The sequence below is a fragment of the Sceloporus undulatus genome, chromosome 1 (assembly GCF_019175285.1).
Source record: "Sceloporus undulatus isolate JIND9_A2432 ecotype Alabama chromosome 1, SceUnd_v1.1, whole genome shotgun sequence".
Lineage (NCBI taxonomy): Eukaryota > Metazoa > Chordata > Lepidosauria > Squamata > Phrynosomatidae > Sceloporus > Sceloporus undulatus.
Window position 1 is genome coordinate 105,647,818 of NC_056522.1, and position 12,960 is coordinate 105,660,777.

Here is a 12,960-nt window from a genome sequence, read left to right on the forward strand (position 1 = left end):
GAAGACTGGAAAGAGCTTCTGCTGTTACCAGGCTTGGGTAGGAGGGCACAGAGTTTATAAAGGCAGCAAGTGTGTGTCTGGAAGTTATTTCTCTTCTCAGTTTGGGCACCAGCTGGTCGTGGTAACTGAAAGGTTTAGTAACTGTCTTTGGACACCCAGCTGGCTGCTCTTGCCATGCTGGCTGCAAGTGGGACACGTCTTCGTCTCCAGTTTGGGCGCTTCCTGGCTGAAGGGCAGCCCAACCTTCCTCCACGAAGACCTCCTCTCATATTTGGAAGCCTGAGTTCTCCAGCACTCTCCTGCAGTGGTCAGCACCGAAACCCAGAGACAAAGAACTCAAGTGAGTAGCTGGAAAGAATTCTTGGCAGACAGAAGCATTTGAGTACTTCTCCCAAATGCCAGCCAGGTCTACAATTAAACCTCAGCCAGTTTGGGTGGCCAGTAGAGGATTCTGGCAGTTGCCATACTCCCAAAAGGAACATTTTTAAGTTCTTGTTTCTCAACCCTGTCCCACAGGTGCTACTGCTACCTACCCTCTAGTTCCAAAATATGTTGTTCTGCACCCACAATTTTTTTTTAAAAAAAGAGATTTTGAAAGGCTGCCCCCCCAAAAAAAGTTATAGTGCTATTTCCAAAGTCATAATTCTTGCCTTCCTCTGCTATATTTGATGTTATCATATTATTATGAGCATCATCCAGGCAAAACATTGGGAAAGCATCAAAGTGTACTAATTAGGAGCATGCTGTTTTGGCTGCCCAAAGGTAAATTAAAGCTACAAATTATGTGTATCTTACTAATCGCACTATTGTGTACCACAGCTGATACCAATAATGCATTCAGATTTTTATAATAATAAAGCAGTAAACAATAACAGAAATGGAAGAGGAAGAGTAATAACTCAAAATTAGAACATCATCTTTGTGTTTTGAAAAACTAATGTATGTCATACAATACAAAACTGTAATGCTTCAGAGTAATGAAATTGTGCCACTGTTGTTACAGTCTTGGGCCCTTACTGTAATGACAGAAAATTCACTATTTGTTTTCGAATATAAGAAAGAAATATCAAGACAGACAGAGATAAGAGGGGATCATGACATGAAGATCATGTTAGCTAATTCAGTCTAAATATTAATGCTGTAGACTGTTGGTTACATCTTATGAAATGCATGGATTTTACTCATCTGAAAAGCAGCTGTGCTGTTTTTAGTGGGCCTTCATCAAAAATTTAGTCATCAATGCCCGCTCTCTTCAGCAGAGTTTGGCTAAATTATTTTTTTGGATGACAGCTCTCACAATTCCCCAGTTGTACAATAATGTCATTTTTATCATCATGGATTATAAAACAAAGAATTATAGTGGCAGGCTCTGTGATACTGTTCATGTTATGTTTCATTTGAAAATTTGTACTAGGATCCTTCAATGGTTACTATTTTTATAATTATGATTGCAGTTCTATGCCCACTTACTATTTAGTGGGACTTATCTATGTTTTGAAATATAAGGCTGAGCTGTAAATATGTTATCATTTTGTCTTCTATAATTTGGCTGTGAATGGATGGAATACACATTTATTAAATACTGTAGTCATATATGTACAGATGGCCCTTCGTATCCACAGGGAATCTGTTTTGGACCCCTTCCCTCATGGATAAGAAAAAATGTGGGACCTCTAGTCCTATTGTCCCCAATGACAATGCGATGTGCGTGCAGGTGCTAGCGTGGCCATGTGCATGCACTGGCAACAATGGGGCTTGCATCCAAGGATGCTCAAATCTGCAGATGGTAAGCCCATGGATGGCAGGAGCCCACTGTATTACAGGCACCTGATACTTTTCATTTTAATAAGGTGGACGTAAATATTCTGGCCTTAATCCAATCCAGACTTAAATGTGCTAAAACCCATTGTGTTTTTTAAACTCTGTGAAAGGTTCACCTTAAGGTTGCCATAAGTCGGAGATGACTTGAAAGCACACAACATTAACAGTGGAAAACTTTGATCCTCCAGATGCTTTGAACAACTACTACCATAGTCTATTGATACTGACCATTCTGACTGCCATTTCTTTGAATTGAAATCCAACACATTTGAAATGCAAAAGTTTCCCCACCTCTATGATAAGGTTTGGAGTTAAGAGCTAAGAGCTGTAGTTCTGCTCTGGGGAGAAAAAGCAAATGACTGAGATACTTTTCTTGCCATGTCATTTTGACTTACAGTTTAATTCAGAGTTCAAGAAAACTTTCTTTTTTGGAGTATTACTCCAAGGCCTGAATCCTTTGGCTATTTCCAACTAGAGCAGTAACACTGAATCAGGTGTTGAATTATAAGTCAACACCTGAGTAAATTCCATTTATTTCATTTCATTTCTTTCTTTCTTTTCATTCTTTACACAGAATCCAAGGCAGTGTGACATTGAAGGCTTTCATGGCTGGAATCCATAGTTTTTTGTGGGATTTTCAGGCTATATAGCACATAGCCTGAAAACGCTGCAAAAAACTATAAAATCCAAAGCAGCTTTCAAAGATTTAAAAATATGGTGCAATTTTTTTTTAAAAAAAATTATTCATACAAAAGTTTAAAACCACTTAAATGTCAGTTTAGTTTCAAAATACACAAGGTTAAAGCAATATACAATTAAAACATTGTAAAAACATATATTAAAGCGGGTTTCAAAACAGCTTTAAAGCACCACCACACTAAAACTTCTTTTTGTCACATAAATTAGAAAATTAAGGCCTGCCTAAACAAAAAGGTCTGATTTAATGGGTTTACTCTGTTGGTAACTGTCAGTAGGATTTAGGGTGTATCTATGCTGCAGTTAATGCAGTTTGACACCATTTTAACTGTAATAGTTCCATCCTACATAATCCTGCAATTTGTAGTTTTGTGAAGCATCAATGCTCTTTGGCATCACAAAACTATAAATCCTAGAATTCCATGGCATTGAGCCATGGCAGTTAAAGTGGTGTCAAACTACATTATTTCTGCAGTGCAGATGCAGCCTAGGTTGGCAACTATCACCCAGTCATGATGATGATGATGGCTGGTGCTAAAAGGCAACATTTCTGCATTCTAGATAAATCACAAGACTTATGATAATTTACATCACTTGCTTAAAAAGTGATAGTAGCTTTGTCCTAAAGATCTCAGAGTGTTAGATCTTACCCTGACCACTGCTTTCCACTGAGGCCAAAACCCTGGTGATGCTTACAGTGTAGTAATGGTCCTGTATGATAGCATAGCCTTTCTCTGGAGTAGTGTATAGTGGGTTTGGGAGAGGAAAAATGGTCCCAATAGCTTGGAAACAGGCCAGACAGCTTTCCTCCTTACAGAGGAGAGAAAGGGGGAAGAAAAAGGCATAATCCCAGCTAAATCGCAAAATTGTATGGAAGATTTTCAGAAGATGTCGCCCTCATCCAGGACTTATCCCGCGAAGAACCAGGAATGCTCCAGCAACAAACCATCCACAAGGAATCCTCATGAATTGCTTTTCAGTAGCATGATTGAAGCACGATTGCCAGGGCACAGTACAAAAGCTAATTGCATTACATTTGCGCTATTGGGGGAACAACCTGGGACCTTTAAAGTTTAAAGGGTCTGCATTTTGGCACAGGCAATTCATTCCATTGCCAGGATTGGGTTTGCTGTGGATTTCAGTCTTGTTTTAGGTCTCGGGCATGATTTTGTTTATACTGGATTAAAATACTAGGGTGAAGTAATAAACTTTATTTTATTGTTTTTTTTTTACTCTGTGCGGTGCAGGAACATGATTTGAAGACAGGTGCCAAAATGGTGCATGTGCAAAATGATCAATCTCAATGTACTAATGATTCATTCACGGATATGTCAGATATTCTTTAGGTTTTATGCGGCCTTATTGCACTACTATAGCACTACTGTTGCTTTTTGTTTTTACTACCATGATTATTGCTGAATTGGCCCTGGTGTGATAATCTCTTCCTCCCAACCCTGTTGCTGCAACACAAATGACCATTTTACCCTTGTTGCTGCTGCTACTGTTTATGCCAATGTAGTTACACTGGCCAATCTAGGGTTGCCAGAGTGAAAAATGAAGAGGGCTCCTGCACCTTTCATGGTTGTATAGAAGAGGTGATTTCAACTAGTGTAGCTTGTTCCTTAGTTGTATGAAAGGGGAGACAGGCTAAAATTTCCTTTTGTACACAACCACAAAAAGTTCAGGAGCTATCTCCAGTTTTCAATCTGGCAACCCTGAATGCAATCTAAGAATTGTAAACAGAGAAAGGGGAAGAGGTACAATAACACTCTGGTGCTAGAATGTTAACCCTAAACCTTCCCCTTTCCTCCACCACTCTCAGTACACAAACTGATGTGATGCTTTGGATCTTTAAGCTGAGAAGTCATACAAAGTGCCTGGTGGCCACAAACCTTCAACCTTTGACAAGAAAATTCTTCTGTGGACTGGGCGCTTCAAGACAGAAGATGAGATTCCCCTTAGGATCTCGTAAGTATTTCATTCCATCAGGCTGCTGTAAATACTGAGGGGAAACAGCTGCCATTTTTTAAAAAATCCATCACATGATAATATTTAAAAATATCAGGAGGAAACAATGAACCAAATGTTGTTTTTTTCTGAGAAAACGATACTATCTATCGGGTGGTGGTCAGCCAGCAGTGCAGCAGCAATGTTGTGTGTGATAACACACGTTTCCCCCCCGATCCCATCCCATGCCTGGATTGCACAAAAAAGTAAATGCAATAATCTTCCTTGTCCCTGTAGCCAGACATGAAATGATTACATCTTCTGCTGATACCTCCAGAGGAACCCCAGTGGTTGATGTAATCATTTTGCATCTGGCTACAAGGACATAGCAAGATCTTTATCCAATTTATTCCTGATGCCTTCCAGCCATAGAATGCCATGTGGGCATGAATTAATTCTAGAGTAAGTCTAGGGGTCAGTGAATGGCCATTGTAGCATAGTTCTGCATATAGAACTACTATACTACATTGAGCCATACAGGATGCCAGCTTATGCTTCCCCATTGTACATGTATGCAAAGGGGTGTGTGTGAGAGAGAGAGGATGATGGAGAATAAAAGTCTCCATCCACTAGTAATTTCCCTCAACAAAATAATAAAAACTGGGATTATTGCACAAATCTCCCCAGATACCCATTAGGGAAGTTCTATTCAAAGACAAACAGGATATGGTCTCAAAACTCTCAAGGATGTTGACAGTTGACTGCCTATCCAAAGTTCTTTATTTTGCTGGGGAAGGGGGAAGGGAGAATTAAATTAAAACAAAGATCAAAGGCAAATGGGATGGTATTTGTTTATAAACTGCACAATATCATATCAACTGTATACTGGGTGGTAATATTCATAGTCTAGTCAAGGACATTTTTTTTAAAAAAAATATGAATTTGAGTGTGTGGGAAAAAAGCTAGCAAAATATGTATTGATTTTTCAGAAGTGACAGCTTTGATCACCCAAACACTTGTGGGAATGTTTAGGTTTGCTTTATCATACTTCATGCTCTGTAGATGCCATACACAGTGATAGCACTGCATTCAAAATAATAATAAATCATAGTGAAATAGTTTTGCAGACAAAGGGGTGAAACAAATGAAGCCACTGCTTCCGAAGATGGACTGAGGCCACTGCAAACATATACCATGGCCCCAATCTGCTTTCCACCTGGCTGAAAAAGAAGTGGATAAGATTGGGCTGGAACAGATCGACTCTAAAAGCTGGCTTCCTGGAAGCTTGGAGACGTGGCATTTAGACACGACACATCCCCAAGACATCTTGAAACCCAGACATGGGCAGCTTCATGACGTTCCGGTGGAATGGCATTTACACAGCAACAATACCAGAGTATCATAAAGCCACCATGGGGATGCAGCAAGATGGGAAAAGCCAACATTTTGCCAGCTGAAAAAGGAGCAAATATTTTCTGCTCCTTTTTCAGCTAGTTTCAAGACAGACTGGGGCTCTGGTATGTGTTTGCCATGATCCCAAGCCGCCCCTTCCACCCATCTGTTTCACCCCATCCACTCTCTTTTTGGCTGGGGAAAAGCCAGCCTTGCTAGCCCCGCCACAGCCCCATAGCAGCTTCATGATGCAGTGGCGGCATGTGGCATGTAAATGCCATGTGCCAGAGCATCATGGAGCTTCCCACATCTGGCAGCTGGCTGGCTTCAAGCCAGCTTTCCAGTGTCATTGCAGCATGCAGTGTCTAAACATTTGCCAATAATGCCCAGAAGTGGGCATATTTTGCCTGCCTGTTCAAGCTGAAGCATATTTGATTCATCTATAGGGTATAGAACAAAAAGATGTTTTCACAAAGCATGGAGAAATTTAGCATCAATGATGTGCCAATACACAACCGAACCATATTATCCTCTCTAAAAAAAATTAGCATGCTTGCTCATTGTGTATATGCCTGCTATCAGCCAGAGGGCCATATTATTCTGTACTGTAATTACAGAGAACATTGCTATTACCAACTGCATACTAAAATTCTAGTTTCCTTATCACAGCCACTGTGGTGCATTTATTATGGCAGCCATGTTCATCACCGAATTTAGAAACATTTCCCTTTTTGCCATCTATAACTTAAGAAATGATACTATTTGGGAGATTTGGGGATCTGTAGTGCCCCACAATAACATTTCTAATTTCTGTTTGACCATACTCTCCAGACTGCCTTGAGCACCAGAACCAAGAGAGATGCTCAAGACAGTCTCTAGAGGAATTGTTCTTCTGTTCTCTGGATAGTTTCAGGAGTGGTGTCAGGTTCCTCCTCATCATATAGTTTCTAAGTTGTCCCCTTATCTGTAGCTTTAGAAGAGTAGGAGGTTGGGGAACAAACATAGCCCATCCAATGTTGTTTAATTTCAACTTTCATCATCCCTCACATTGTCTATACTGGCTAGGACTGATGGGAGTTGTAAGTCAGTAATGACATGCTCCCAACCTTGCTAGCCAAAAGTCAAAGGATCAAAAGTGTTGAGCTCTGGCAGGTAAGGCATCTATACACTAGCTAAAAGCCTTACATTTGCCCGAGTTTCAGGTGTCTTAGAATAACAGTAACATGGAATTTCCATGACATGTATTTATGTATACTAATCACCAATTCCAGCATTCGTTTCCTTGAGAAAAAAAATTGTTTCTATTCTGTAGTTGTTACAACATTTTTCTAAACTCTTGTAGCATTTGCTGCTACTCATACATCATGCTGTAGCTAAAAAGAACTGTTTATATCTCTTTGTGTTCCTGTTTGTATAACGAGATCATCATATGTAACTTTATGAATTTTAATATCAAAGAACTGTTCCAGCACAGTATTTTCCATGACCCTAAAAAAAAAAGACAGCTGTGATAAAAAGATTCCTTTCCTAACAAAATCAGTGAATATTATACCATTTGTAGTATCTCTATGGAAAGAACTAGTTTCACTTATTTCTTAGATGTCAGGGTATCATGCACAAGGGAGATCTATCCTGAAAGAAACTTACTTCCCCAATGACTGTTTTAGCAAAACAGCATGAGCAATAACTGTTGTCCTATAAAGAAAAGAAAAATGTCTAAAAGACAAGTTAGCAGCAATGCCTTTTGAAACAAGAACTTTGTAACTTGTTTTCTCAGTACCATTGAGACAGGCGCACAGCTGTGTGGACTTTTTAAAAGAATGACAGCACTGGAGCTCTCCCACAGAGAATTCTGTTTCCCACACTAAGTTCATGATCCCAAGATACGATGGGATAAAGCCATGACTCTCAAAATCAAACTACTCTGTCTGTATAGTATAGAGATTGACTCTTGAATCCCTCTAGATTTGGGTAAAAAGTGATAAAACCAATGCTTCTACTCAAGATTCTAAAGCATGGTGAGAAACATGACTACAAGACAGTGGGGATGCTAGTAGCTCCATGTTCAGATTATCCTAGTGAGGCATAAACCCTTAAAAAATACAGAATTTTTTTTTTAAAATACAGAAAATTAAATTCACCATTCATTGGTGAATAGAGTTTGGAGTCCAACGGGGAATAGAGCTTAAAGGGAATGGAGCTGAGGAATGTCAAGTTGTGAATGTGCTTCTAACCTCCATGGTCTCTGTAGACATTTGGCTACTCCAGGGATGCACAAATAATAGCTGTCCCATATGGAGGGAATGTATTGCTCCTCGGGTGTTGTTCCCAGCTTCCCAGGTCATTTGCCTTGCTAGGTGGTGCTAATGGGACTACACAGAGGGTGACTGATTCACTGGCCCTACTCTCATTTGCTCCTCAAGAACTTGCTGTGCCTGGACAGCATTTGCCATGTAGATCAGGTAGTTCTTGCTGCCTGTGCATAATCCACACCCCACCCCACAACTCTCCTCCCCTGAGGGTTTCTACACAAGAAAGTTTGTTTTCCCCTCCATGGAAAATGATGTTTTCTATACAAAAGTTCCACATGCATTGTTTTTCCAGAGAATAAGACCTGAATTGCAAATACAGTCGGCTCTCCGTATTTGCGGATTTGATTATTCACACATCTGATTAATATGTTCTCTCTAAGAATCTCTAGGTCCTCCAGCACAAGTCTGTGGTCTTTTCCACCAGAGGTTGCACTGGAGAATCTACAGATTCCTAGAGACAACACTTCTCTGGACATTTGTAGGTCATCCAGTGCAATTCTGTGCTGAGTTTCTAGCAGATGTTGACCAGAGTTGTACTGGAGGACCTAGAGAGTTCTAGAGAGGCGTTCTCGCAGAGACAGTTGTCCAGTGACCAAGAGGAAGGAGGCAAAGAAAGCTAGAACTATTCCCCACACAGCTGGCAAAGGGACTGAGCCCTCCCAAAGAATTATTAGACAAGAAGGATATTGGGGTAATCAAGGCAAAGTAATGGAAAAAGAGGGGGAAATGCTGGTTTTCTACAATTAAATACTTTTGGTCACTATGTCTTGGTAGCAAAATTTGGCTATGATGTGGGGGGCTTGCTGAACTGAGCAGAGATAGTTGTTTGGCGGGCAGAGAAGACTGATGAAGATTAGAGTGAAGAGGCCAAACACTATACAGTGATTTGATAGATTTTTCTATCGCTAAAGTCTTATTGAACTGTGGCTTTTCATTTAATTATAAAATAACTTATATTTCAACATTTATTTATATTTAAATTCAGTGTTAATTGAGTATCCCCATCTCTGGGTTCCCCTGGAACTTGGTGGATCCTATAAGATGCAAAAGATTACAAAGAACAGTAATAAGGTCTCTCTTGCAGCTTGTTCTTCTGGTTTAAGGATATGATCTGTGGCGTCAGAACTGTTCCAATTAGTGTGTCATGAAATATAATTAGCAAATTTAAGCCAACAACTTCAACGTTTTGTTTGTCTCACTATGAGTGACTTACAGATTAATGGCTTTAATGTGCTTTGCCTGGTTTGGATTTGGTCATGCCTAAATGCATTAAGCCCTAATACTATGAAATCCAGCTGCCTTATTTCCCTACCGATGGGAAGCAGAAACTGTCGCAATATTCAAGTTTCCTTTTTCAATTTGGATGTGTAATGCCACAGCCCCACACATCTTACTGAGAATATGACTTAAACAAAAGTGTATCTATAATTTCAGTGAGATTTAAATGGAAAAAGTATATGAAGAACTTTACTGGAAAGTAGCTCTCTGTTAATTCAACAAGATGTAAATTTACAGGCCATATAAATAAAGGATAATAATAATAATGCACTCCCAAGTAAATGTTCCTAGGACTGCAGCTCAAACCTGCCCATGTCTCCTTATAAATTATTTATTGGGGCCCAATTCCCCCATAAGAACATGAAGTATGACAGTGTTGGACCAAAGGGGGAACACACGTTAGTTCATCATTCCTGGAATGTCTTAAGTGCTACACAATTCAGAGGAAATACATTCCTTATCCCACAACCTTGAGTGAACTCTATGGAAATGGGCAGATTCATGAACAGTTGATAGCACAGTCATTGATAGCATTATTTTTTGGCTTTTTTAAAACAATGTATGGGGGAAATGGAATATAATTACAGATTTCAAGTAAATTGTCTTCCCTTTTCATTTCCCAAAATGGTAACTGGAGGCTCCTATGTCTGTGGGCAGAGTCTGCTGCAGGTTTTTGGTCCATAGTGTAGAAATTGTGAACTTATTTCAGGGGTAGAATTCAGGACCTCAGATAGTTTCTTTATTGGACTAAAAACACACACAGATTCACCATATGAAGACAGGGACTGAGGGGGAGACAGCATATTCAAAAAGCCATCCTCCATCCTCCGGAACATCCCCCTTGCTATTGTATTTTGCTGTCTTGTATTTATATTATACTGTAACTTTTTACCGCCAGGGGAGGGTCGAATATTGTTAGTAGATTAATATGTTATGTACCAATTATTATTAAGTAATGTATCTTGGATTTTGTTTTTTTCAGTTATGTCTGTACCTTGGATTACGTTTGCTTTATTTTTTATACTTAATTTGTTTTGTATTTAATTTTATACTTATTTAACTTGTGCAGTATTCTTTTACTTACTTATTGTTTTTATATTGCTTATTATGTTTGTTTAAGTATTGATTATGTGATCAGGAAGGGATTATTTTGTATTTTATTGTATTTTCTTTCTATTGTATTTCTCTTATTGCTGTTAGCAGCCCAGATTCCCCGTGATTGGGCGGGATACAAATAAATCTATATTATATTATTATATATATCCCTGACACAGAAGTCCCCACCTGCCACTGGGTTGTCATCGGAGTCCTCCAGGTGCTAGAAGACTTTTTGTTCATTTTTCTAAAATGTAGCCAATAGATGGACTATACACTGAAAAGCCAAATAATTGAATAAAATGTATTTAGTATGTCTGAGGTCCCAAAAATGTATGAATGCTGATGGTGTATAGAGATGAAGGCACTAACCATGTTAGCTGGGGATTCTGGTAGCTGTAGTCAAAAAATAATGTTTGGAATTCACTTGGAAACTTATGTCTGTGGGAAATAGAATTCAGCAGTTTTGTAGCATCCATATTTAGCAGGAGGCAGCTGTTGTTATTATATAAGGGAGCCGGAGAAATGACTACTGTGCATTGGGACCAATGCACAATGGGACACTAGTTAGGTTTACTAGTTAATTACATGGGTAGATCCCAACACATATCTGGAGACTTGTCACTGTCCCATTATGCATCTTTCCAATTCAGTAACAATGGTTTTTTGGCATCTCCACTATGTAGCCAAGTACAGTCGTCTCTTCCAATTCATGGGGGATCCGTTCTGGGCCACCCACCCACCCCACGAATTGGGAAAATTGCCAATATTCGAGCCCCGTTGATTATAATGGGGGTACGCTCTTGTGCACGTGTGCCATTATGTCCCTCCTGGCTTGCCTTCTATGAAAGACTGAAGGACGTGAATGGCAAGACTGTGAATCGGGAGAGACAACTGTATACAAAAGTTTACATAGCGTAGATGTGATGGAGAATTCTGGGCAACATGTTCAAACTCTGTAAAATATATTTGTTTTAACCTAAATTTTCAACTGAGTTTTAAAAGACTAACAAAGGCCTAAAACAAACGAAAATGTCATTCTAATGCATATTTTATTTCTGCTGCTAATAAATTTGTATCTATTGAAAACATTTCAAGCTGACATGTATAAAACGAGTCCAACTCTATTTTTATTATAGGCCAGAGATGCTGGATGCTGCAAGGAACAAAGCTCGAGTCAAGGCTTGTTATATAATGATTGGTCTTACCATAGTGGGTTGCTTTGCTGTGATCATCTCTGCTAAAAGAGTAAGTTTGTTCCATGATGATCTTCACTCCATGTTAGCTGGGGAATTTTAAAGTGGTTTCTTAAAAATGTTTTTTCCAAGCTCAAGCAGCACAGGATTCACTTGCTTGCCATCTTAAAGTGGGTAGTATTCTAACCAGAGCTCGGAAAAGTCACTTTTTTGCATAGCAATCAAAATTCCCCAGAAATAACTTGCAATTCTGCAAGCTGTAGTCCAAAAAAAAAAATTCTTTTTCAAACTCTGGTTCATAGTGTTTTCTCTTCAGCAAAGGAATACAACCAGCCCCTCTTTGTTCCTTAAGATAATGGTTCATCCAGAACGAGTCAGGTTTTAGCCATGGACTGGATGAAGATAATACCATCATAAACATCTTTGTGGTGTTTACAGCTTTGTTCAGGGTGAACATTTTCCCTCAACTGGCAGATCACTTCTGCAATAGTAATGGGTTCAAATCAGATCAAAATTTGCAAGTGTTGGCTTTGTCTCATGGAAAGCTGAGTCCTTTGCCCCTCTCCAGAAACACTCCATTTTGTTTCTGCTCCCCAAGCCTTCCAAAAGTCAGACAGAATTTGTGGCCACTGGGCATGATTTGGGCTCCTCCCCACTCATTTGTTTGCATTTCTTCGGGTTCCAAGAAGCCTACTGCTACTTTCTGCTTCTCAACCACAAACACTAGTAGAAAGAAAACAGAGAAGCTAAATCAGGGGTGGAAAAGGTGCAGACCTCCGGATGTTACTGGTCTCCAGTAAAACTTGGCTAAAATAGCCAATGGAGAGAACTGCTGGGGACTACAATCCACCAACATCAGGAGTATTGTACATTTGCCAAACCCTGGCTTAAATGATGCTTTTGAAAAATCCAGCATTGTAGCAGTGAAGAGAAGACCTGATGGGGGATGTTTTACAATGCCAACTTAACATCTCCTATATAAGGAAATATGGTTTTGAGACAACACAAGTCAAGGGGTATTGAATTTATATATAATCCTGCCTTCAAAGAGTTCAAGTTGCATCTATGGCCTTTTCCATTTATCCTCACAATGGTCAGCTGGACAGAAATAGCAAGTACATTTCTATACCGCTTAATAGTGAAATCAGCATTCCCTAAGCCAGCGATGTCCAAACTCTGGCCCTCTAGGTGTTTTGGGACTTCAGCTCCCAGAAGCTTCAGCC

General features: G+C 39.5%; 1 protein-coding gene across 1 annotated transcript in view; it reads left to right on the forward strand.

The window, feature by feature from the left end:
* FAM162B (family with sequence similarity 162 member B) overlaps window positions 1–12,960 on the forward strand; it is a 14,395-nt gene continuing 1,435 nt past the window's right edge. Inside the window, exons 1-3 of the mRNA XM_042477789.1 lie at window positions 1–340; window positions 4,374–4,485; window positions 11,681–11,789. Coding sequence (XP_042333723.1) covers window positions 175–340; window positions 4,374–4,485; window positions 11,681–11,789 — 387 coding nt within the window. The 5' untranslated portion in view covers window positions 1–174. The remainder of the gene's footprint in view (window positions 341–4,373; window positions 4,486–11,680; window positions 11,790–12,960) is intronic.